Source organism: Colletotrichum karsti (assembly GCF_011947395.1).
Source record: "Colletotrichum karsti strain CkLH20 chromosome Unknown Scaffold6, whole genome shotgun sequence".
NCBI lineage: Eukaryota > Fungi > Ascomycota > Sordariomycetes > Glomerellales > Glomerellaceae > Colletotrichum > Colletotrichum karsti.
In genome coordinates, this window is record NW_024065906.1 from 513,177 (window position 1) to 533,513 (window position 20,337).

The 20,337-nt window shown below is 53.5% G+C and overlaps 7 protein-coding genes across 7 annotated transcripts; 6 read left to right on the forward strand and 1 right to left on the reverse strand.

Moving 5' to 3' along the window:
- Positions 1-199: 199 nt before the first annotated feature.
- CkaCkLH20_02596 (TfdA family Taurine catabolism dioxygenase TauD) lies at positions 200-1,525 on the forward strand (the record flags this gene model as incomplete). Its single annotated transcript, XM_038885315.1, has 5 exons — positions 200-419; positions 484-578; positions 641-877; positions 957-1,161; positions 1,221-1,525. The coding sequence occupies 5 exons, from the start codon at positions 200-202 to the stop codon at positions 1,523-1,525; spliced, it is 1,062 nt and encodes a 353-aa protein (XP_038749246.1).
- Positions 1,526-4,255: 2,730 nt separating this feature from the next.
- Positions 4,256-5,654, forward strand: CkaCkLH20_02597 (uncharacterized protein; the record flags this gene model as incomplete). Its single annotated transcript, XM_038885316.1, has 3 exons — positions 4,256-4,294; positions 4,357-4,416; positions 4,467-5,654. 3 exons carry the CDS (start codon positions 4,256-4,258, stop codon positions 5,652-5,654), a joined length of 1,287 nt encoding a protein of 428 aa, XP_038749247.1.
- A 250-nt stretch (positions 5,655-5,904) lies between these two features.
- CkaCkLH20_02598 (ribosomal protein s28e) lies at positions 5,905-6,619 on the forward strand (the record flags this gene model as incomplete). Its single annotated transcript, XM_038885317.1, has 4 exons — positions 5,905-6,151; positions 6,213-6,278; positions 6,383-6,466; positions 6,558-6,619. 4 exons carry the CDS (start codon positions 5,905-5,907, stop codon positions 6,617-6,619), a joined length of 459 nt encoding a protein of 152 aa, XP_038749248.1.
- An 820-nt stretch (positions 6,620-7,439) lies between these two features.
- On the forward strand, positions 7,440-7,730 carry CkaCkLH20_02599 (molybdopterin synthase small subunit; the record flags this gene model as incomplete). Its single annotated transcript, XM_038885318.1, has 1 exon — positions 7,440-7,730. The coding sequence occupies one exon, from the start codon at positions 7,440-7,442 to the stop codon at positions 7,728-7,730; it is 291 nt and encodes a 96-aa protein (XP_038749249.1).
- Positions 7,731-12,029: 4,299 nt separating this feature from the next.
- On the forward strand, positions 12,030-13,901 carry CkaCkLH20_02600 (hexose transporter protein; the record flags this gene model as incomplete). Its single annotated transcript, XM_038885319.1, has 6 exons — positions 12,030-12,205; positions 12,263-12,492; positions 12,541-12,798; positions 12,854-13,136; positions 13,185-13,638; positions 13,713-13,901. 6 exons carry the CDS (start codon positions 12,030-12,032, stop codon positions 13,899-13,901), a joined length of 1,590 nt encoding a protein of 529 aa, XP_038749250.1.
- Positions 13,902-14,816: 915 nt separating this feature from the next.
- On the reverse strand, positions 14,817-15,479 carry CkaCkLH20_02601 (uncharacterized protein; the record flags this gene model as incomplete). Its single annotated transcript, XM_038885320.1, has 1 exon — positions 14,817-15,479. One exon carries the CDS (start codon positions 15,477-15,479, stop codon positions 14,817-14,819), a length of 663 nt encoding a protein of 220 aa, XP_038749251.1.
- Positions 15,480-17,330: 1,851 nt separating this feature from the next.
- On the forward strand, positions 17,331-20,039 carry CkaCkLH20_02602 (fumarylacetoacetate hydrolase family protein; the record flags this gene model as incomplete). The annotated part of the gene is made up of 6 exons (XM_038885321.1): positions 17,331-17,459; positions 18,942-19,181; positions 19,250-19,285; positions 19,341-19,685; positions 19,749-19,849; positions 19,907-20,039. 6 exons carry the CDS (start codon positions 17,331-17,333, stop codon positions 20,037-20,039), a joined length of 984 nt encoding a protein of 327 aa, XP_038749252.1.
- Between the last annotated feature and the right edge of the window lie 298 nt (positions 20,040-20,337).

Sequence of the window (20,337 nt, forward strand, 5' to 3'; positions counted from 1 at the left end):
TATACATCCTGTGATACTTGCGAAAAACTCACGGCCGCTTCGGCTCCTACACATTGAGACATATATATCTGCCAAACGTCCTTATCAGATCTTGTCTAACTAGATCTACGCATTCGCCAAAAATCGACCAACTTACTTGCCGATTCTTAGCGGTGTTAACCTCGGTTTCTCATCTTTTTCAACTACACTCACATTCAAAATGCCTTCAGCCATCTCCAACGGTGCGGCTGAGCCCAACATCGTGGGCGGCAACGCTCAGGCCCGTCCTCGCCTGAGCAAGCCGCTCGTCTACTCCGGCACGCTGGATAGCTACAAGAGCGCGGACATCACCCCTGTCATCGGCCGGGAGTACGAGGGCCTTCAGGTAGTCGATCTGCTCAAGGCTGACGACCAGGTCATCAAAGACTTGGCTGCCACAAGTAAGATCTCCGCGGCGACCAAACCTTTATCGTCGTCTCGATGTATCTGACTTGTGAAATGTAGTCTCCCAACGCGGTGTCGTCTTCCTGAGAGACCAGGATGTGACTCCAACTCAAATGAAGGACTTTTGCCTCCGCCTCACAGAGCTTGCCGGATGTGTAAGTCGCCATTTCGGACGAACCACCCCACGAGATTGGATCACTCTAACACGCACCAACAGCCCGAATCGTCAGGCCTTCACATCCACCCCTTGACGGAGGAGGGCAGCGAGCTCGGTGACCAGATTAGCGTCATCAGCAGCGAGAAGCAGAAGAAGGGAGGCGGCCTCACTCACCAATTGAGCGATGTCAGCCGATTCGCCAGCGCCGGCTGGCACACCGACATCTCTTTCGAGCAAGTCCCCTCGGACTACGCAATGTTGAAGATCCACACCCTGCCCCCGACCGGTGGTGACACTGTACGTTGGCATCCCTCCCCTCCTCCCCTGTTGGACCCTTGCATGTGAAGAGACCTTGCCACTGACCACTGCGACGCAGCTGTGGGCTTCTGGCTATGAGATCTACGACAGACTCTCCCCTGCCATGCAGACCTTCCTGGAAGGGCTGACGGCCACCCACGACGCCACATTCTTCCACGATGAGGCGAGAAGGCTGGGCAACCCCCTCCGCGAGGGCATCCGGGGCTCGCCGCTGAACAAGGGCAGCGAGCTCAAGTCCATCCACCCCGTCATCCGGACCAACCGTGAGTTGAATGCCCTCCGCCTTGGCGATGGTGGTCTGGAATGCTGACAAAACTCGCAGCCGTTACTGGATGGAAATCTGTCTACGTTAACAAGGGCTTCACCAAGCGTATCAACGGCGTCACCAAGGACGAGTCCGACGTCCTCCTCAACTACCTCTTCAACCTCGTCACCCAAAACCACGACGCTCAGGTCCGCTTCAAGTGGCGCAAGAACGACCTGGCCATCTGGGACAACAGGAGCATGTGGCACTGCGCTACTTACGACTACGTCGAGGCCAGAGCCGGTGACCGCGTGGCATCTTTGGGAGAGGCTCCCTACCTTGACTTGAAGAGCACGGGCAGAAGGGAGGCGCTGGGACTGTAAAATGACGAAAATGACGGGTTACTATGACGGGCGTTAGCGTGAAACATGTAATGATATGATGGGCTCTCTAACGAATTGATACTGCTAAGGTAGCCGTGACACATCTCAAGGCTACAATGGAAAATTTTGTCGTAAAGCTTTCTTCGTTTGCCATTTCAGTACTCGTAAGCGCTGTCTATGATATCCTTGCAACGCCATTACAATGCCATGTTGTCAACAACTTCGTCCTGCTCTTTATGATTCTCCTTCCAATGCACCTTCTAAACCATGACAGCGCCTTAATACTCATCCCTTTCATCGTCGCTTGCCTGGTCGACCGTATCACCGATGTCCTCTTGTAGCAGGTCACCGACCTCTTTGCTTTCCTCGAGTATATCTCTCGCTTCCTCGGGTCCCACCCTCATATCTTCGCATATCAAGCGGACGGTCAACTCAGGGACCAGAACTGCTTCCACATAACTAGAATATCCGCGTGAAGATATGAGGCGATCATCTACGGCCCTTTCCCTCAATAGAGATGAGAACCGCGTTATTATGTCTTCAGACAATGCTCGAAGGCCACGTGGGCCGTAGTAACCAGGAGTTAAGCTAGATTGTGCTTTCATTAGGGTTCGATTCTTGCCCTCTTTGACCGTGTCGATTAGCAAGGTCCCGTAGTGAGAAGGGCCTCCTTTGATGATTTCCTCGAGAAAATCGTAATGATCGGTGAGTCGGATGCTGATTTCTTCCCAATCTATCTCAGGGAAGCCACGAGTGTTCCAGAAATCTTGAGCCTCCTTCTTTGCATGTTGCCGATGGAACTGGAGCTGCTTGTTGATTTTCAGACGGCCGCCGCTTGAGAAAAAAGAATCCAAAGTGTCCCTGTCCACGGGCTTCTTGCATATAGGGCACGCCGATTTAGCTGGCAGAACTTCATCGGCGCTTTCCTCTGACATGTCCAAATCAGATAGCTCCGCAAAGGGGTCCTTGAGCATCGGAACGGGAGCTTTGGGACTGGGAACCAAATCGCCGACTTTCGCAGGCGGCTTTTTGGGGCTTTGCGAGAGCGAAGCAGAGGGATGCTGAAATTTGGCTGTAGCCGTTTTTTCGGGCGAGCTACCAGGACTCAAAGATGAATGTACCACAAACTTCTTTCGGGGACTGCCCATTGGTGATGAAAGCAATGAGTTTGGTTTAACAAAGCTTGTCGGCGATGCCTTGACATCAAATTTCTCGAATGGGTCATCGTCATATGACTTGAAGGAGGGCAACTTCTTCTCCGGGGTGAGTTTGCGAGCTAGTAAAGTATTAGTTGTGAAGAATGGACAAATGCAGTGGGTAAGCAAACCTTCTTTTGCCTCCTTTTCAGTCTTTTTCCTCTGTGCTTGGAGGTCACGATTCTGCAATGCCTTGTTTTCTTTTCTAGAGAAAGTCTTTGGCGGGTTGATGCGTGACTTTAGTATTTTGCCCTTTGAACCCTCGAACTTGCTGTCCCAGGCCCTACTTTTCTTACGAGGTGGGCTTGGGGAACTCAAGTCGGGAGAGCTTCTCTTACTGCTGCGTGTCTGCAAGCTTGAGCCCTCAGAGCTCCCTGGGCGTTTCAATCCGAGTTTGCTTTCTTGGGATGCGCTGAATGTTCTCTGTTCTCTCGCTGCCTTCGAATTGCCGCCCCAAACAGACCTGATGCTGTCTCGAGCCTTTTTGGCAGCGTACTCCTCATCCGAGTCGGCGTCATTGGTGGTCTCTCGGATATCTTGCGAACGAGCAGGCTTTACCTCCGAAGTCTTGTCGAATACCGGTTTCTCCGCTCCCTTTGGACTCTTCCGTGGGGTTGCAGGCTCACTTATCTCGTCGTCGGAGTCCTCAGGTTTGTCGGCAACTTGGGCCTCGGTCATCTGCGAAGAAGGAATAACGCCTTTACGAGGTTGGCCGTTTATTATGCTCAGCAAGCTTGGCGTTGAAGGATGATTGGCGAGACCCGTCCGCCTCTGGAGCTGGTTTCGTCCACCGTATCCCCCGTAAGAAGCCATCGTCAGATGAGGGCCACCAGGAAGGCATACGATAATAAAGGTCCTGCCGTCGAGGCAATTGAGAGGTCCAGCGTGCTGATACCCCCGAGACTAGGATGCTGTCCTAGGAGAAACAGAGTGGATGCCTCCTGGGAAGCTGTCCTTCAGTCCTGGCCGGTCCAGCTACCGTTCAGAGACCTCATGCGAGAACAGGATTTGCCGAGGTGAGATGTAGTGGTGCGGGCGGTGATCATCCGTGAGTGCCTCAATTGGCACTCTACCGCCATTTGGACGAGGATGCGGCGATGTCGACCTCGGAAAGATGTGGATTGCCGACCAGGGCGTCGAAAAGTGTTCTCTTTTGACGTTCAGCTTACTGTCTTGCTTTCCCTCTAGGTCGGGGAAACTAAAGCTGCAGTCGCGTCTCTGACGCGTGCCTTCCTGAGCGCTAGCCAGTGCACCCCCACCTGCCACTCTTCCATTCACCACGCGCCTCCATCCGTGCAGTATGGGGCGTTTAGCGGCAAGCCCCTGCGGCTCAGCGACCTAGCTACCCCAATCCATTGCAGGGGTCGTCTGTTGCTTTTGACGACCTCATTTCCGTCTCCTGGTTGAATGCATCACCACTCGCGAATACGTCAGTGCCTCATTCACAATCAACACACTCAACCCCGTGGACCGTGTGTTGACCTTCAATTCGAATTGCGAACCCTCTGATCGGCTAACATCTTCGTCGACGGTCATGGCGTTGAATCGCAAGTACGCTGCGTTGCCAGATTTGGTCAGAGCACCTGCATTCCTCAAACGACGGGACGAGGAGCGGTCTGTACTAACACTTCCAAGGACTCCGCGCCGGATGTCTACGAGACGCCAGAACTAACAGATGACACCTCTACGGTCCCAGTAAGTGCGTGTGTTACTAGTTTGTAGAGCGTGTATTGATCTGATTGCAGACGACGACTGGACAATCCCATTCCGACAACGAGTTCGACGATGATTTGGACGACGATATCAACGGTATTTCGCGATCGCGACTGCGGATAGACCAAGCAAGATCTCGTTTCTTGCCCGCGGGTGTCGATGCTGCCGGTGTCGACTTCTCCGACAGAGTCGATGGCAAGCGCAAGTCGTACAAAGCCTCGACGAGGCGCCAGCGTATTCTCCAAGATGGTACAGAGGAGCTTGGCGACCTTAGCGATGAAGACGACGAAGATAACCTAGAGCGAAAGATTGCACGACTGCAACGCCAGGTCGAAGAGGCGAAAGAAGAATACGGGAAGCGCAAGGAAGCTGCAGCTCAGTCTGAGGCAGCAGACCAAGAGGAAAAACTTGGGTCACTCAGCAAGGTTCTTGACGAGATATCGAAGTCCATCGAATCTCATTCCAACAGCGCAGGTCCTGTCCAGCCCGCGCCTCCGATGGCCCAAGAGCAGGCGGATTCGCAATGTGCGCTGGTGCCAGGGAACGCGGCAACTTACACCGTCACTTACGCGCCTACCTACGAACAAAGTCACGCGCTTGCCAAGGCAGCTGACTTCGATCGACGACTTGTTCTGTTGGAGAAGGCTATTGGAGTCGGTTCTTCTGCTTTGCCTGAAGTCGACATGAACGGCTTGCCGAGAGCGATTCTGCCGACACTAGACGGCCTGCAGAAGCAAATTACGACTCTGTCACAGGCCTCCACATCGAACCTGGACACAATCAGTCGTCGCGTGCGAACTCTGATCCAAGAGGCACAGGAGCTGGAGAAGGCACGCCAAGGTGCTAAATCTGCGCAGGAGACACTGGGTAACGGTGCGACGTCCGGCGAGGGCGGTGATGCGTCAGAGCAGGTGGCCAAGATCAACGCTCTCTATGGGACTCTGCCGACGATCGAGAACCTGGCTCCCTTGTTGCCGCCTCTTCTGGATCGCCTCAGGTCTCTGCGGGCGATTCATTCCGACGCTGCAACCGCGAGCGAGATGCTCGAGCGTATCGAAAGACAGCAGACAGATATGGCTACGGACCTCAAGCAATGGAAGGAAGGGTTGGAGAAGGTCGAAGAGGCGATGAAGGAGGGAACCACTTCAATGGCGGGAAACATGAAGGTTATGGAGGCCTGGGTCAAGGACTTGGAAGGACGTGTTGCAAAACTGCCATGATAGGCTCATTACCGTCAAGTGATACCCCCTGCTGTTAGACCGTGTTTAGTTGACTTGAGCGGAGCGCCGCTCTGTTTTGGAGAAGCAACAAAGATCTGCGAAATTGCCTAGTCACTTCAAGCCATCTTCAGAGGGCGGGCATTTCAGATTGGTCTGATCGATTGCTCATGATAGGATTCAACCTCTCAGAATCTCGCCGTTAGAATCGCCAAGGTACCTTTGCTTGAAGTGACAGATCCCACCCTGGTCGATGCAGAAGCAGGTCTTGACAGATTTGGCAGGCGGTGAGCACTACGTCGGACTGTGGAAAAGTTCTGCTCCGACCAACCAGCTTCCCCAGGGCAGCGTCAGACCCACCCAAGTGCCGTCGCTTGGTGTAGGTCCAACCTTAGGGCTCGCACAAAAATTCATCGGTCGCAACATCAGAACCGCTCAATCCATCACAGCACCCCCCGACCCCGACGCTCAGCATCACCGAACCTGCGCAACCACACAACGTACGTTTGCAACGCCGAAATCTCTCGAAGATCGCAACTGACGTAGTTTTTTTTCTACCAGTCAAAATGGATTCTACCAAGCAGCCCGTCAAGCTCGTCAAGGTCACCCGTGTCCTCGGCCGCACCGGTATGCCCCGCCCTCAAAACGAAGCGCTCCCCCCGTCCAAGATCGATTTTCGCGATGCGTCGATGAAGGGGAAATTATGGCAGTTTTTTTCTGACTGGAATCAGGTTCCCGTGGTGGTGTCACCCAGGTCCGCGTCGAGTTCATGGACGACCAGACCCGTTCCATCATCCGTAACGTCAAGGGACCCGGTAAGAGAAATCCGCACTCGCAGCGACCGCCGAACGAAGAACATACGGCAGTATTCGAACATGGACACCGTACTAACAATCTGGCTTTTAGTCCGTGAGGACGACATTCTCTGCTTGCTCGAGTCTGAGCGTGAGGCCCGCAGACTGAGATAAGAAAAATCGGCGATCGGCGGCGGCGCGTGTATGGACATTACGAGGAACGGATCTTGGTTCTGAGGATGGGACAGGAACATTGCAAGGGCTTCGTTACCCGAGCTCGGGCTCACGGCTTTCGTGTTTAGAGGAGTCAAAAACGGATTCTGCATTGCGAATACAGCAAGGTTCTCCCACCAGCCGCGAGGCACTCTGCTCGGTCGACCGTGTGTGCCTACCTGTGATGCGACGCGAAGGCCTGGAGGAAGGGGGCTGGATTTATTCTGCTACGGGCAACTTGGTGTCGCAGTGGCATTCGCGCAACTATTGCCAAATGACAGGATGTAATGATATCAGGATACAGCACATGTCGAATCACCCACGAGACGTCCCGAAAACCGAGTAACGAGCGACGATCGCAAACGCGACAAACGCCAAATCGCTTCTATGCCCCGCCTGCCGCCAATTCGAGACCCAGAACGCAGTGCGGCTCAGGTCACGTGGGCTGGGGTACAACTTTTTTTTTTCTCTTGGGCCCCACCCGAACTGCTTATTTCTTCAACTCTTTCTTCCTCGCAACTTCAACCTTCCTTCTCTCCCTCAGCAGCCCGCGAAACGGGCTCCTCACCGAATGGTAAGTCGATGATTTTTTCACTCTCGTCTATTTGGAATGATGCATCAAAATTAGCATGTATTACCTGAACACCATTGATGTTTAACAATTATCACCAAGATCTCTGACACCAAACACTTCTTCATCTTTATTGTGCAAAGCGGAGTATTTGGGCCAAGGCTAACAAGTACAAGACCACAGATCACCTTCGGACAACAGAACGACACGATGAGCGCTGCACCAAAACCACCTAAGGACCACTTCAATGTGCTGTTCTTCGCTAGCGCTGGTTCCTTCACCTCGAAGGAGCACGAGGCATTCCCTGCTCCGTTGCCGCTGAAGAAGTTGTTTGACGTCCTTGAGGAGAAATACAGCGGGATAAAGGAGAAGATTTTGGAGTCGTGCTTGGTGACAGTCAACCTCGAATACGTAGATGTGCCTGGGCCGGACGATGGGGACGGCCCGGAGATCCAGGCCGGTGATGAAGTAGCCATTATTCCGCCTGTCAGCTCGGGCTAAGAAGTCGATCACTGATGAGCGCATGATTGATGGCGCTCGGCGACGATTGGATCCAGTTTACCCACGATTCAACTCTCCCGAGCCCCAAGCTACCCAGGGTGTAGACGGTGCACTTATTGTCATCATGCCTGCCTGGACTGCGCGCTGTGACCATGATCATTCCCAAGTAATGGTGCCTGCTCGCCATTGGTGCCATTCCTGACAACCAATTGTCGCCAATTGTACCTCCATACTGTCCACCACCCAGGTTCCTTATGGCTGCGCCGTCTCGCCCAGCGAATGGTGATCAGAAGTAGTGACACCAGCAGCACCACGACCAGTGTGGAGACAATGGAAATGATGGATGTCAGACTGGTGATGGTTGAGACCTGGCAGCCTAGCGGTCTCGTCCGGAGTTCCCATCTTTCCGCCCAATGCGGACAAATATCCTCATTCCATGCTGGCGCCAGCAGAGGGATTGCATAGGGATTCGGAACACACGCGGAGGTCTGGTCAGAGGACTTCATTAGCCATGCCTGAGGAAGGGATTCGAAAATATGGGAAACCAACCATCGGACACCAGCTGCATTGGTCCTGCGCAAGGCAGCCTCTACAGTCCTGCCGTTGCCAGCATCGGAAGAAGTGCTCGTCTGTCGTTTCTTTGGCAGTGAAGTTCTGCCTCGCCTCGAGGATCTCCATGGCGGTGGGCATATGATTAATAAAACTATGAGCAGGCATTTCGTGTCACGGTAATCAAATCATCCACTTGGTGGTGTGCAACAGAAGCCAATGACCGGAGGAGCTGGGGATGAGGTTCATGATGATGCGACGGAATACCGGACGAGCTTGGGGTCGTGCGGGGAAGAAATCGCCGCATCTGGAGTCCGTGCGCTCGACCGAACTCCAACCAACCACCACAGAACAAACTGCTCCTGCTAATGCCATTTTCAGCTTCACATTCTGCTTGCAGCTATTCACGAACTTCTACGCAATTACGACAGCTATCATTCTGCGAATTGGAACCACAGAACGATACATGCGGGAATAAGCATGCCGAATAGCCGCTTTATAAACCAACCACGCATTTCAACCTCCGGATTATCGCAGCAGTCAGCCACAACGCCCAGTCAGTGTGACAACGGCACGGCGGCAGCGGCACGTCCCAAGACATGCAGGTACGACCGACCACTGGCCCTCGAGGGAGTGTCCCTATGTTCTTGGTAATGTTGCCCAAAAGGTAACGCCATGGGTGGGAAGCAATATAAGCAATTGGTCCCAAGATCACGGATTCGACGATCTGCCAGCACACTCGGCGACTTGCGAAATCCTCTTAGCGGCGAGATGCCGGCAATTTATGGATAAATTACCCCTGCTCGGAAGAAGCCGCCGCAAGTCAACGACGTCTCGACATCTTGACATCGGCGTCCTGTTTCATCGAGATGGGATTTGCAACGCGAGCATCGGCCCTTTTCCTTGTTGTCGAAAGGTCTGGCGGGCCTTAGAACCGTCCCGTCCGTTCAGCGCAGAATTTTGCTGCTGTCCATGATCTGACGAGTCAATCATGGCCACATGAACTGGTCAGCCCAGGAAGAAGAGTTGCCGGAAACCGAGATGTCGAAGACCGGATCCATTCATGGAGCACCATATTCAAAACGGAATCCCGGTTGATGGCCAGCGGAAGCAGAAACCACGTGAACCCGACTTCGAAGAACCCAGTGTTTAAAACACGGAGCACAAATTCGACTTAGTCTAGAATTGCCCGTCAGCTCGCAGTTCAATTCGAGCGTGTCATCTATGTTGGTTCAAATTCAAAGACGACCCTGCAATTCGATGTTTTGACACAGCGCGATCTCCGATGCTCAGAAAGTCCACTACCGCGTCCCATTTAGCCTGATTTAGGCTAAATGGCAAAATACACCAACTGTCATGGATGAGTCGTGGTACCCTGGCCAAAACCCCCATGTTGCGGCGGCGGCGCATGGTTTCCTCGACTTCGCGCTAAGAATCTCCAACCTCTCACCTCTCTCAGCGTCTAACCTCGACCTAGCAAAGCTGTTAGGGAGCCCCACGAGAACTCAACCCCAGGTCTTCATTGTGGATTCGATAGCGTCTGATTTGGCTGGTCACATTTGGTTGTCGAGCAGTCTGTCGTACGGTTGTCTGCGGTACTGGCCTGCGCAATGCCTCCTGGTCTCCACTGCAAGCTATATCCACGGGTGTCAGCGACCACGTGAACGTCTTCGTCACAGGACGATGGCTCTACCATATCAAGCTTGGATTCAATATTTCTGCTTTTTCGAGTCATCACTAATAGCTCTGTCAAATTGTCACAAAAAGCAAGGGACGTCAAGCATGTTGGTATGTACGGTCGGGTTGGTCCGCGTCTTCATGGATCGACTGACAATTTGACAGTGACGAGCGTGTTCCGTGGCAACACTCCACACATCCACGCATCCACAACCCCGATCCACCCATTTTTCGACCATGGGGTTTGTGGGAATGTGGACCAGCTTGAGTCAACCCTGCGAGAAGCGAGCCACCGTCGGCCGAGGTACTTACGATGGCCTCGCACCCGGTTCTTCGCTTGGGAGTGAATCACCTTGCTCTGTCCTCACTGCAGGTCATGAGCATGTCAGTACGATTTTGCCAACCACGAATTCGTTGGGGTCCTCCCAGTATTGTACCGGCTCGACGATGTCGAGGTTCTGTACAAATTCTCCGTTTGACTTTCGCTTTCAACATCCCCGTGTACCGAGAGCTAGCAGCCTCACGGGGGAACACTTTACCGAGGGAACTTTGCTTGAACAGGGGCCTCCTCGACACAAAGTAGCATCGATGGAACGGAGATGTTTTCACTCTTGACCTGGCCTACCAACACTCAGCTCGCCGCAAAAAGTCTGGTTCGTGAAATGAGCACTAGACTTTTGCGGAATTGCTGATAATTATGCAATACCACAACGTGTTTGCTCACGCGGGCAGAAAAATAACGTCTCTCCAAGAAATCAACACGGCACATGCTGCGTCAATTGCCTGATTCTCGAAGGCCGACCCCCCAAATTCTTTCCTGAGGTCGGCCCAGAAACGGCAGTATGAACGGTAAAGAAACGGGATGAAGAACAACCCAATACGAGTCACGGGTAAGAAATACTGGGGTTTCTTTCGAGTCGATGTTTGTCGGCCAATGTACAGAGAGAAACGGTCTAGTGGCCGGTTCTACTCCTCACTCTTATTCCCCGCAGCGGTCTACTAGTCAACCCCAAACTCGTCTAATATTGCGGTTCCTATGTCACCCGTCTTCCAGCGTCTCGCTTGCATGGTTACCTCCGGACACGGAGCCGGCGAGACATTATCTTCAACCTTTTGCCTGACTATTCAGCTGTGAACGTCGATGGCAGATTTGCCGGAAAGAGGTGCATAGCACTCGATTTAGGCCGACATCTGGTCTAAGTAGCTGTGACTGTGACTGAAGCCGCCTGTTCTCGGGATCAACGAGAAGCCAACGGGCGAGACCGCCAAACCTCCACTCAGACGACTCTTCCCTGTCACCTCCACTTCAACTGGTCTTCTCCACGGGCTCCACGGGACCCCAGGGGGAACATTCAGCAAGTGGAACGCGCACACCTTTTTTCCATCTAGACTTGTCCTTGTCTAGTGGACGCTCGAGTCCACTCCAACGCGCCCGGCAAAATACAATCGCAAAACTTTGGAGCAATGGTGGCCGATTCGCATTCACCCGTTCGGGCGGCCCCAAGGTCTTGGAGAAGAGCTTAGTACGGGACAAATGTCTTGACCAGCAGATCTCGTTCTGCGGAGCACCTCACTTGGCAGGGAAGCTTTGCCTTGAAACGTCCTCTCATCGACTTTTGCCGGACGAAAGTGGCAATCCCCTGCCGCTCACATCGTCCACCCCGGTCGGCATGGGCTAACAACTTGGCTGCAGGCTGCTCGTGCTCGAGATTCTCAAGTAGCTTGATCACGACGGCTGGTTGGGGCCGGTTGAGTCCCGACCAGGACCTCGCGCAAAGGATCCCAACCAAGTGGTTCCCTCCCGGTCCGACTCTCCGTCTTGAAAAGTTCGCACTGTAGCAGTACAGGTCTGCTTCGCTCCCAGCGTTCGTCCTATGATCCACGGATCCATATAATAGACCTGGAGACCCCGCGTCGTGGATCGTCTCACCTCTGTTCGCTGTCACTCTCCAGTAATCCTCTGGCCCTACACACGGAGACTGCTGACTGCTTTGGCTCTTGCTCTCCGCGCCAGCAGAAACGCGAACTCGACCACATCCCACCCGACATTCGTAGCCTTTCAGTCCTGCAAAGATGGCTTGGTTGAAAGGTTTGGCGCAGAAGAAGCCCAAGAGCGAGGCGGTCGTCCAAGCTCAGGAGGAGGCTCCCGACTTTGAGAAGGTCAACTGGGTGAAGGATCCCGGCCTGCGGAAGCTCTACTTCTTCGCCGTGATTCTTTGCGTTGCTTCGGCCACAACTGGTTACGATGGGTTTGTCACCAGCTCTCACGCGACTAAGACGATTGACTGACCTGTTTTGCGCCACAGCATGTTCTTCAACTCAGTCCAAAACTTCAACTCATGGCAGGAGTTCTTCAACCACCCCAAGTCAGGCGAACTCGGTCTCCTCGCTGCCATTTACCAAATCGGCAGTCTGGCCTCGATGCCCATTGTGCCCATAATCGCCGACAACTTCGGCCGCAAGATCCCTATTGTCATCGGCTGCGTCATCATGGTTGCTGGAGCCATTTTGCAAGGCGCTTGCAAGAACTGGGGCAGTGAGTATAATGAAAATCAAACTTCCAGCAGCAGCTAATCATTGTCAGTGTTCATGGGCGGTCGCGCTCTCCTCGGTTTCGGCAACTCGTTCGCTCAAGTCGCCTCCCCCATGCTGCTCGCTGAGCTTTGCCACCCCCAACATCGCGCCCGCTTCACGACGGTCTACAACTGTCTCTGGAACGTTGGAGCCCTCATCGTCGCCTGGCTGTCTTTCGGCACCGACTTCCTCGCAAACGAGTGGTCATGGCGTATTCCTGCCATTGGCCAGGCCGTTCCCTCCGTCATCCAGCTCATGTTCATCTTGTGTAAGTGGAAAAGCGTTCGTCTCAGTTCCCCTTCGCCAATCTAACATTGTCCAAGGGGTTCCCGAGTCTCCCCGTTACCTCATCGCGAAGGACCGCCACGAAGACGCCCTGAACATTCTCGGTAAATACCACGCCAACGGCGACAACAATCACCCCACCGTTCAGTTCGAGTTCCGCGAGATTCGCGAGACTATCAAGCGCGAGCTTGCCGCCAAGGACACCAGCAGCTACCTCGACTTTTTCCGCACCCCTGGCAATAGATACCGCTTCGTCGTCCTTATTTCCCTCGGTCTTTTCAGCCAGTGGTCTGGAAACGCGATTATCTCGAACTACACCGCGTGCGTATTCAAAATCAGCCCGTAGCGATGAAAATCTAACTTTTGTAGTGTCCTGTACGCCAACGCCGGCATCGAGAGCTCCACCGCCAGACTCGGCCTCTCAGCCGGTCAGACCGGTCTCTCCCTCATCGTCTCCGTCACCCTCGCGCTGCAGGTCGACAGGTTCGGTCGCCGCCCCATCTTCCTGGCCTCCACGGGCGGCATGCTCATGACCTTCGTCTTCTGGACCCTCTCCGCCGGCCTGTACGAGGAGCACGGCTCCCCCGGCTCCAACTACGCCATGATCTTCTTCATCTGGCTCTTCGGCTTCTTCTACGCCTTCGCCTGGTCCGGCCTGCTCATCGGCTACACCATCGAGATCCTGCCCTACAAGCTGCGCGCGAAGGGTCTCATGTTCGTCAACCTCGTCGTCCAGGCCGCGCTCACCCTCAACAACTACGCCAACCCGGTCGCCTTCGACTTCTTTGAGGGTCACACCTGGAAGCTGTACCTCATTTACACCGTGAGTCACCTCTCTGTACCCTGTCATCAGGCATGTGCACAAAGGAACGAGGCTAACGAAACCAAAACCCGCAGTGCTGGATCTTCCTCGAACTCACCTTCGTCTACCTCTTCTACGTCGAGACAAAGGGCCCCACCCTCGAGGAGCTCGTCAAGGTCATCGACGGCCCCGACGCCGAGGTCGCCGACGTCGACCTCGCGCAGGTCGAGCAGGAGGTCAAGATCGGCCACGAAGCCGTGGAGGTGGAGCACAAGCGCGGTTAGATATTTTGGGAAGGCCAAAAGGCTTCCAATCGTCATTGAAAACCTGTTGTTTTAGATGAGACCCATATGAGCATGCAGATATATACCCTCACGATAAATGTTCAGAGACATATAATTTTACGACTTATAATACAGAGACTTTTCTCATCTCAACAGCGATTCCTGACCTGAATGTCTGAAGTCCTGTCAAGCCAAGTATCATTGCATGACCCCCCAAATCTGACAGTGTGAATACAAAGTGCAGGATGAGAACTGCCCAGTACGTACGTAGTCGAAACCCTTGCCTCACACATGCCGACACCACTTCGCAACACGCGTCAAGCGATCCAATGCACGTCAAGCGGAAAGAAAAAACCTCCCGGTAAGCGCAATATCCCGATACGCTCGTTTACGTTCGGCTCATCAGCAGAAGGAATCTATGCATCTGGAAACTTGACTATTCGGGATTGGTCGGGCAGATCAAGTGGTATTAGGCTAAAGTCGCAGTCGAGCGGCTCAGCTGTCGTTGGGGGCCGGAAGCTGGACAGTGAGGCTTGGAGGGAACATTCGTCTTGCATATGCACATTGACACAGACAAGCATCTCTGGGCATGTAGGATAGTGTGTCGCAAAGATGATCTGGGTGGGAGGCAGCCCCCGTTTTCGGTTGTTTCATTTTCGTCTTGTGGCAACACTGCGTGGTGATTTGTGACCGTTTATTACGCTGCCAAAAAGAGCCATGATATAGCCTTCGGTATTTTGGCAACTGGGCGTTGTGAAGTTCAGAAGATCAACATCATGTCAAACGGTGCAGTGCAAACGAGACTTGATTTGTAGGACTGATAGCTCTTAGACTACGGGTAATATCTGTTAATCAGTCAAGACCAGGTTCTTGGTGAATCCTATGGCACCTATCAATACTACTCATCATGTCTACTCAAAGCTGTCTCGCCTCTCTGGCTGCCCTTGACTGCCGAATCTGCGCCTTCAGCTTCCTTGAACCTGCTCTCCTGATTCTCGCGCGTTCATGCATAGGGTCCGGTGTGTCGTCCTCGGCGAGCGACTCGAAAGCGCGCAAGTCTGCCAAAAAGCGTCGAATTCGAACTCCCGTTTTCTCCCTGATCCAAGCGTCCACTTCTTCGTCACAGGCTGCAGAGATTGCAATGTTCAAACCCCGCAGTACATCCCTGTTATCGATGTCTTTGTCGTCATTCTCTGTACGAATCGAGTAGTTGCTTTCCGTAGGAGTTTCTTCCGACTTTTTATGTGATTGGTGTGGCGGTGGGGTATTCTCCTTCTGGACGGGCCGAGGCGGAAGCTCCTTGAGTTTCGGTTCTACAATAAGTGTGTCGGTTTGCTTCTTCTCCATCAAAACCTGTATAGGAACATCGGAGGTGTTAGTGTCCTTGATCTCCTTTTTCTCCATTGCCCGCGCTGCTTCTTCTATCGCCACTTTCAGTGAGGATGAGGAGCTGAGGGTCAACTTCCACGTCGACGGTAGATCCGGGTCGGGTGACACAGTGCCAGGAGTCGTCACGGCTGATCGCTGCTTGGGATATTCTTCTTGAATCTTTGGCGGACTTGATACACTCTTGAACATTCGCCTAGAATGGAAAATGCCAGGGTGCTCGTCTTGAATCCATTCCCTTTCGCGATCTGCCCTTTCTTTCGCCTTCCGTTCCGGCTGGTTGATGGAGACCCTCGAATGTTGGTAAATTGCTTTTTTGGTCGTTCCGACTTCCAGGTGTTTTTCATTACTGGTTCGTTGCGTGATGACAACGTTTTCATCTGGCACGGACTCGACAATGGTCCTCATGGGCTCTTTAATGGCAGGGACTTTAGCATTTGCATTCTTGGCGAATACATCCTTCTGCGATCGGTCTCGAACCCCTGTCGAAGCTGCAGCATCGGCTCGTGCAGGCTCGCGAGCCTGTGTTGATGGTTTAAGACGACCAGGAGCTCTGGGTGGGATTGGTGGGACGTTCTCCTGTTTTCTCGGCTGCTTCTCTGGAAAATTCGTTGTTGGGCTCGCTGCTTCTACGTACTCATCCTCTGGACGAGGTTTACGTGCTGGTCGGAAAGTCGACGGACGTTGAGTAATATCTCCATGCCACGTTTTCACGCGGGGATCTCGAAATTCCGTACCGTCTTGATATGTGTTAGTCGCAATCCAGTGAGATGATCCAATATACTTACTTGGAGATTTGATCCAAATGGCCTCCTCTTTTTGAGGATAGACTGGTTGCCATTTGTTCAGTATCTTGTTGGGGGTATCAATCGTCGTGGGAGTTGGAACGGGAGGCACGCGCGTTGGCGGGACCTCACTCGATTCCTCCCTCTCTCCTGGGAAGCAAGGTAGTCTGCAGCATTTGGAAGAAGACTTTTGAGGCACTTCATCGATGTAGGCGAGCTCCCATGCTTCTGGCTGCGTGAAGGCAACCTGCGTTCCCAAGCTGCTGGAGTCCGACTCTGAGCCCCATTCTGGACTCCTTAAGCCATTAAGCTGAAGACGGCCTGGGTCTTCCTGGGTCTCCTTGGAATGAGTCTCAACATGATTTGTAAGACTTTCTTCTGAAATAGATTCGGTCTGTTCCCTTTTCACCGGACTCTTAGTTTGCGACTTGTCCCGTTGCTGGTCAGATGTGACTGCCAGGCCAGCAGCAACGAACTGGTCTTCAAACGGCAACAGTGCCTGAATAGTGTGCAGGGAGGCCCCGGACTGCACAGTAGGCGTGGTGACCCCCAGCTTTCCTGCAGCTTCTCTGCGTTCGGCGTAGATCTCTAGTTGTCTGGTAAATCGATCTACTGCTCGACGGCGGCTAGAAGTCCTAGATGGTGGTCGAGGGGCGACCGACGACCGAGTGGATGATCTTGGTGAAGTGGATACGATCGAAGAGACCTGGCTCTGCTGCGAGAGACTCCTCCGCACAGCTTCTGAAAGTTTCGGATTTGCGACCCCCAAGCGTTTTTCACGAGATGCCGGTTCACGATCGGTGTCCTTTCCAGACTCCATTACGGCCGACAAAGAGAGGTTCTTCTGTTTGAATGAGCTGCTAGCGAGAGCCGGAGGTCGAGCCCGCGTGCCAGAAGGTTTACGCCGGTTTGGAGATCCTGACGGTCCCGCAATCGGTCTTGCGTGAATGTTGCGAGCCTTCGCTGCCCGGAAAAGGTCAGCAGCATCTTGCTGACGGCGAGACATGCTAGTCTCAAGCTCCGACTTGCTGGTCATTGCTTGGTTGGGGGCATCCATTTCGATATAATACAAAGGAGGCGTTCGCTGGACGGAACTTCTAACTGGGCGTCGAGGACTCGGCGTAAGAGGTCGGAGGGCGTCAGACGCGACACTTCTCCGCAGTCGTTCGACTTCTCTCTCCTGTGCCACCAACGTGGCTGCAACGGACGTGGAATGGAACTGACTTGATCTTCTGACAGGAACCGACGTCGAACGAGAATGGGAAACTCTGCCGGACGGAAGTCTGACTCTGCTGGCTCGCTTGGTACGAACGACGACACGTTGGCGGCGTCGAAGGCTCTCGACAGACTGGCTTATCGGCACGCGAAAGACGTCTTCTGCCGCCCTGTGAGCGAGGTCTGGTTCAGGCTGTGGAAATGGCGGGGAAAGACAAGGCGGGAGGCAGTTGCAGTCTCGGAAGACCTTGTCGCAATTAAGCATCGTCCATGCTTGATGGACTTGGGGGAGATATCAGAATTGTTTCCAAAAGAAGAATTGGTGATGGTATCATGCGGTTCTAGGTAACAAAAAACGAGTCGTAGGAGAGACGTGTAGTGGTACAGCAGGGGAGAGGAGTAGGCGTGTCCCAGGCGTCCGTCGGCTTTGGGTCTCCTGGCCAAGGCAGTCCTTTCCCTGATGATAGTACAAGAAGCCGTCGCATGGAGGAAGGCAGATCTGCAGTTGTTCACGGCTTCCTCACCTCATGACATCCTTGATGCTGGGTGACGAGTACGTCTCAAGCTGCCGCCGACCCTTCCGCAGTAAGTGTTCCACAACGGAGAAGTCGCGCTTGTCGATAGCTATGTGCCTGTCAAATTCAGTTCTGATGTATCGATAGTCAGTACGAAGCTTCATATCCCACTGTTTCGATTGAAGCTTGCCTCGCAAAAGACCTGAAATGAGGTTGCGCAGTCTGGTCATCGCCTGTTAGCTTTCATCTTTATCGAACTCGAATTCCAACTTACCTCCGGCTTTTTGCGGACTTCCCGGAGACACTGTCTGTAAAGAGACAAAACCTCCCTTTGAAGACCGGAGAGACCTCGCCTGGAAACTGCCATTGTGACTCCTCGCTCTCAGTTTACACGATGGATGGTGCGTTGCTTCCGTTACCACATCAAACATGACATTTGGGAAAGCTTGAATCGTTGATGTCAGTCATTGAAGAAAGAGCTCCGTTCTTACTAGCGGCCAATGAGATGATTCTCGGCTTCTCGGTTCGATTGATGACTCAGCAAGAGCTCTCCCGAATTTGTGGAGAACTATCCAAAAGAGGTGAGCAGGGGTCGGGATCATCGTTCGCAGCGATGCCGAAACAACAGCCGGGAGAAGCTCACGGTCACATTCGTGATGCGATCGCCTCGAGACGTCGAATTTTTCCAATCTTTTCTTTCTGTATAATCCGCAGGCTTATGCCGGTGGAAGATAGATACAATGTCGTAGATAGGTCAGAGAAACACACTCGCACGATCAGGTAAAATAGTGAAGTACTCGCGCTGTCGGATCTACTGCCGATGGCGAACTGAGCGGCACCGGGCATTAGCGGCCAAGCCGTACCCCGGGAGACTCCAAGGTGTGGGGTCAGCGGCAGGTAATCGGACCCAGTCGCTACAGCTCATCTCATTCCCGAGAGCATCTACAAGATCCCCTCATCACCTGTAGAATTACCATCTCATTGTTTTTTTTTCGATCTGTTTTCATCGTCCTCTGTAAACATACTTAACAAAGCATGTCTTCGTTCTCCGTAAGTTAGATGAAACTCACTTCCCTCAGCTAAATCTCATTTCATCTCAATCCCGTGAATCAAACCCACACTGACGCCAACCCGCGCAGAGACTCGTCCGCTTCCTCGCCCGGGACGGCAAGACATATTACGGCGACGCCATCCTCCCCAGCGGTGTGACCGACATCGCGAAGGCGAGGCAGGCCCGCATCGTCACGGGCGACATCTTCGGGAGACACGATGTGACCGACAACGTCGCCGACATCCGCCTCCTCCTCTCCCCCCTGGCCCCGGAGCACGTCAAGACGGTGCGCTGTCTCGGGCTGAACTACGCCAACCACGCCAAGGAGGTCAGTATTCGCACATATCACGAGGCCGGCGATCATATGTGAACATGAAGGCTGACCCGGCAAACCAGTCAAACATGGCCATCCCCAAATTCCCCGTCCTCTTCGTAAGTCTCCCCTTTCACCCCCATCCTCTCATCCCACACTCAAACCCCCCGAAAGTACAAACCCGCCACCTCCCTCGCCGGCCCGACGGACCCCATCCCCGTCCACCCGATCGCCCAGACCGGGAGCACCCTCGACTACGAGTGCGAGCTCGTCATCGTGATCGGCAAGACCGCCTCCGACGTCTCCGAGGACGCCGCCCTCGACCACGTCCTCGGCTACGCCGTCGGCAACGACGTCTCCCACCGCGACTGGCAGCTCCAGCGCGGCGGCGGCCAGTGGTCCCTCGGCAAGGGCTTCGACGGCTGGGCCCCCTTCGGCCCGGGCATCGTCTCCGGCCGCGTCCTCGGCGACCCGCAGAACCTCAAGATCTTTACAAAGGTCAACGGCGAGACTGTCCAGGTGAGAGCCTTTTCTTTTTGCCTTCGTGTGGGGATAGAGAAGTTTGGCTGACGTCGGAAAAAGAACAACAATACCAAGGATATGATCTTCGGTATCAAGAAGACAATCTCCTTCCTGAGCCAGGGTACCACTCTGCTGCCGGGAGACGTCATCTTCACCGGAACGTAAGTTGATAAACCACGCAACGCTTATCCTCCGTATATGCTGACTTGAGTCCACAGTCCCGAGGGCGTTGGTATGGGTCGCAAGCCGCAGCTGTGGCTCAAGGATGGAGATGTTGTCGAGGTCGGCCTCGAGAACGTCGGTTCTTGCATCAACAAGGTTGAGTTTAGCAAGGTGAAGTCCAAGATCTAAGAAGCGTTCAATAGATGTAATGATATTTTCGTATTTACGGGTGCTCGTATAATGATTGACGCACTGCGGCTTCAATGACTTCACAATATAGTTCGAGGGTGTGACATGGGAGCAGAGTCAAGATTTCGGTAGCGGTACGATTAACAGTGCGACGAATCCTCGGCGGATGAAATGAGAGTCAAGTCGTCTGATTCATTAGTCGAGGTCGCCCTAGTAGGTCGAATTCCTCATCTATCAACGCTTCTATTTATCCTGCCTACGCTTGTCGCCCTTCCTGGCCCAATTACCAAATGCTTTA